This window comes from Verticillium alfalfae, genomic scaffold (genome assembly GCF_000150825.1).
Source record: "Verticillium alfalfae VaMs.102 supercont1.1 genomic scaffold, whole genome shotgun sequence".
NCBI lineage: Eukaryota > Fungi > Ascomycota > Sordariomycetes > Glomerellales > Plectosphaerellaceae > Verticillium > Verticillium alfalfae.
In genome coordinates this window covers 778455-781553 of record NW_003315038.1, presented here as the reverse complement: position 1 = coordinate 781553, position 3099 = coordinate 778455, and the positions used below count along the sequence as shown (strand labels likewise).

The 3099-nt window shown below is 55.8% G+C and overlaps 2 protein-coding genes across 2 annotated transcripts; one reads left to right on the top strand and one right to left on the bottom strand.

Annotated features, from left to right (window-relative positions):
- Positions 1–146: 146 nt before the first annotated feature.
- VDBG_00256 (conserved hypothetical protein) lies at positions 147–1217 on the top strand (the record flags this gene model as incomplete). Its single annotated transcript, XM_003008529.1, has 1 exon — positions 147–1217. One exon carries the CDS (start codon positions 147–149, stop codon positions 1215–1217), a length of 1071 nt encoding a protein of 356 aa, XP_003008575.1.
- A 370-nt stretch (positions 1218–1587) lies between these two features.
- On the bottom strand, positions 1588–2072 carry VDBG_00255 (conserved hypothetical protein; the record flags this gene model as incomplete). The annotated part of the gene is made up of 2 exons (XM_003008528.1): positions 1588–1941; positions 2022–2072. 2 exons carry the CDS (start codon positions 2070–2072, stop codon positions 1588–1590), a joined length of 405 nt encoding a protein of 134 aa, XP_003008574.1.
- Between the last annotated feature and the right edge of the window lie 1027 nt (positions 2073–3099).

Sequence of the window (3099 nt, the reverse complement as noted above, 5' to 3'; positions counted from 1 at the left end):
TTGAGTATACTCCTCCGCCAACAGGAGGTTTTATTAGGAGCTTCTTCGCCAGTCAAAAGGCGCGCGGGCGGGGTGAGCTCTTTGGACAGTCAAGCGACTTCGCGGCCTTCCTGGACGTGCTCAAAGCGCGATGTGACTTTTGGCACATGGAGGGGGCTACTGATTGGCGACGTCGTGAAGAACAACCTAGGGACCTTACTCAAGGGCCTCAAACAGCACTTGAGCGCGGCGAAATCGACAACATCGAGGCCGCAAGCCCCCTCCAAGACGTCGGCACACTCGGCAAGGTTGAAAATCAGGAGCATACTACGGGACTCGAGAAGCCCGCAAAATACTTTCTTCCGACGGACGGCGAGGTTGCTTGGCGGGGATTATGCACACAACCGAGTGATGGAGACTGGAGCCCTGCATCACTGGTAGTCTACGGGCGAACGATTTCGATCCCTCATCAAGGCGATGGCAGAGTATACTGGGACTTTGCGAAACTTGTTGAGGCCTTCGGTCCAGCTGACTACATCACCATGGCCTCGACTTACCATACGTTTTTCATCGACAACATTCCCGTCTTGACAGTGCTGCAGAAGAATGAAGCACGTCGCTTTATCACTCTCCTAGATGCTTTGTATGAAGCAAAGTGTAAACTCGTCGTCCGCGCGGCCAGAGGGCCGGATGAACTATTCTTCCCTGATACGAGGGCATTAGGTCGCAAGGACGCGGACGGAAACCCAGTGGTGGACGCCGATGCTATCCACAGCGAGACTATTGCCGAAGTGTATCAAGATAGCTCCTCTCCGTTCCGTCCCAACATATCCTTCTACGACACCGCTTCGTCGACCTCCAAATACGATCCGGACCAAGATTCAGACTTTGGCTTGAACGATGCAAAGGAGAAGGCTAAGAAGGTGGACTTTGGCAACACCAGCGCCTTCACTGGCGAGGATGAAAGGTTTGCATACAAACGAGCAGCAAGCCGGCTGTGGGAGATGTGTAGCGCCCAATGGCACGCCCGGACAGGAGACTGGTGGCAGCCGCTTCCAGCAGACGCAAGACATTGGGAGAGGGGAGCGCCGTCCACGCCGCTGAAGGTCAATATAAATGAGGCTGCCAGGTCGAGCAATGATGCGACCATGGGCCCCTCTGTAGAGCTTGAAGAACCGGCTGGTCTTCAGGGACTGAGAGTTGAGGCGATGAAGAACCTGGAAAGATGGAGGAAATAGTTGACCATTTTCCACAGGTGATGTTTTTAGCCATGGAACCTTCCAACACCAGACTCTAGACAGTAGCCACCAGGCGATGACCGTCCAATATGAAGCATTCCGGAACGCCGTCGCCATGAATCCAACCGTGTGACCTGGAATGACCGTCTTCAGACGGAGTCCATCACCGAAACGAGCCGATGCATCACAAGCTTGTGACGCCCGGCGTCCAACCCTCGCCGATGCGGCGTATCTCCCCATCGAACTTGCGGCTCGTGATCCTCTTTCCTCCCTTGCCCATGACCTCGTCCGGCTCGAAGAATGGGTTTCTGCACGAGCCGTACGTACGCGCTCTGTACCGCGCGGAACACAACCTTCAACTCCCCATCCCTCAACCCGACACCACCGCCCCGCGGACCCCCGTCCCTGTGCCCGTGGCAGACTTTCGATCACCACCAAAGACGCTGCCATCGACGCTCCGCCCGCGCATGTCGACTACGACAACAATTTTGACGCCCGTGTTCGTCTCGAAGCCGTAAGCGGCGAGGCGCTCGTCGACGGCGTGGAGGAGGCCAAAGTCGCCAGAGAGCCCGGTGCCAGTGCCTGCAGCGTGGCGAGCGCGGAGTTCAAAGACATCGAGGGTCGAGGAGAGGAGGAGGGAGAACTGGAGAGGCGTGCGAAGGGGGGCGAGAGTGTTGGTCTGCGGGTTGAAGGAGGGGAAGATGGAGACATGGAGGGGGTTGTTCTGGACGAAGGACAAGGCTGTTAGCTGGGAGGACAGAGGAGGCAAGGTGGCCAGGTGGGAGAGAGAGTAGCTGCACGCACTTCACGGCCGATTATGCCTATGCAGGCTATGGAGGGTATTGCGGTTGCCATTGGGGGCAGTGGTAGTCGCGTCACATTGGCGTTGGTGGGATCGTGGTTATTGGAGGGGCGTAATCACTACCAGGTTGTGGTGGTTTGGAGGTGTCGACGTAGGTGCACCTTAAGCTCGAGGTCAGGTTAGGCAGGGAGTGGGCGTTGTGAGACTTTGATGTAGTCTGGGGTAGACCTCCATATTAAATATACCTGTATATACCTATGAGAAACTCCAAATGCATCCGCTATGAGTCTCACCAAAGATCAGACAGCTGTTTCTTGGAAATTGACCTCTGAAGCTCGACATCTGAACCCTGACAGCCGGAAGTGATTTCTCTAGACTGACGAAATCGAAACCATGGCGAATTGCCTGGGTCACAAGTCATGTTCAGGAGGTTCGAGTGTGGGATATCGGTCCTGACGAGGGCGTCTTCTGAGGCTCAATGGTTAGGACACAACCAATCTAGACGCACTGACATGTCGTCCTTCAGCAGCATTGCTGAGTAGAGACAAGCGTGCCGTGGCTTTAGATTTCGGCTTCGGCACCATCAGAGACAACGATGTGGCTTCACGATCTTCGCACCTTCCATGATCATTGTCTTCTTAACTTCACCGCCTCGTCTCTCAACCGCCGATGAACTCTCGTGTGCCCATAGAATGACGAAAGTTTCGTTGATTGACATCCTCCGCTCCCCAGCGACCAACGAGCGACTGTGCCAATGGGCACGCGCTTCGGACCAATTTCCAGGGGCACTCGGCTGTCTGCCAGAAGAGGCGAGGCGTGTTCTAGTGCGGCTTGATAGGCCGGGGGCTGGGCTGGCCTTCACGAGATGGGTCTAGCCTCCGCCGAGCTCAGGACCAGGAGTTTGACGAGGTAATGTCGTTTTCCGAGGTCGGCGTCTCCATCAACGTGCCAGTGCATCACAGCGAAGCAACTAAGAGAATCGACCGGGCGGGGCAACTGGTACGTGAAGTCGTAGAGACAGACTGCAGTGAGATGGAGATTTTCGGAGCCTGGTTGAAAGTCGAGATGACCGGACCCTGA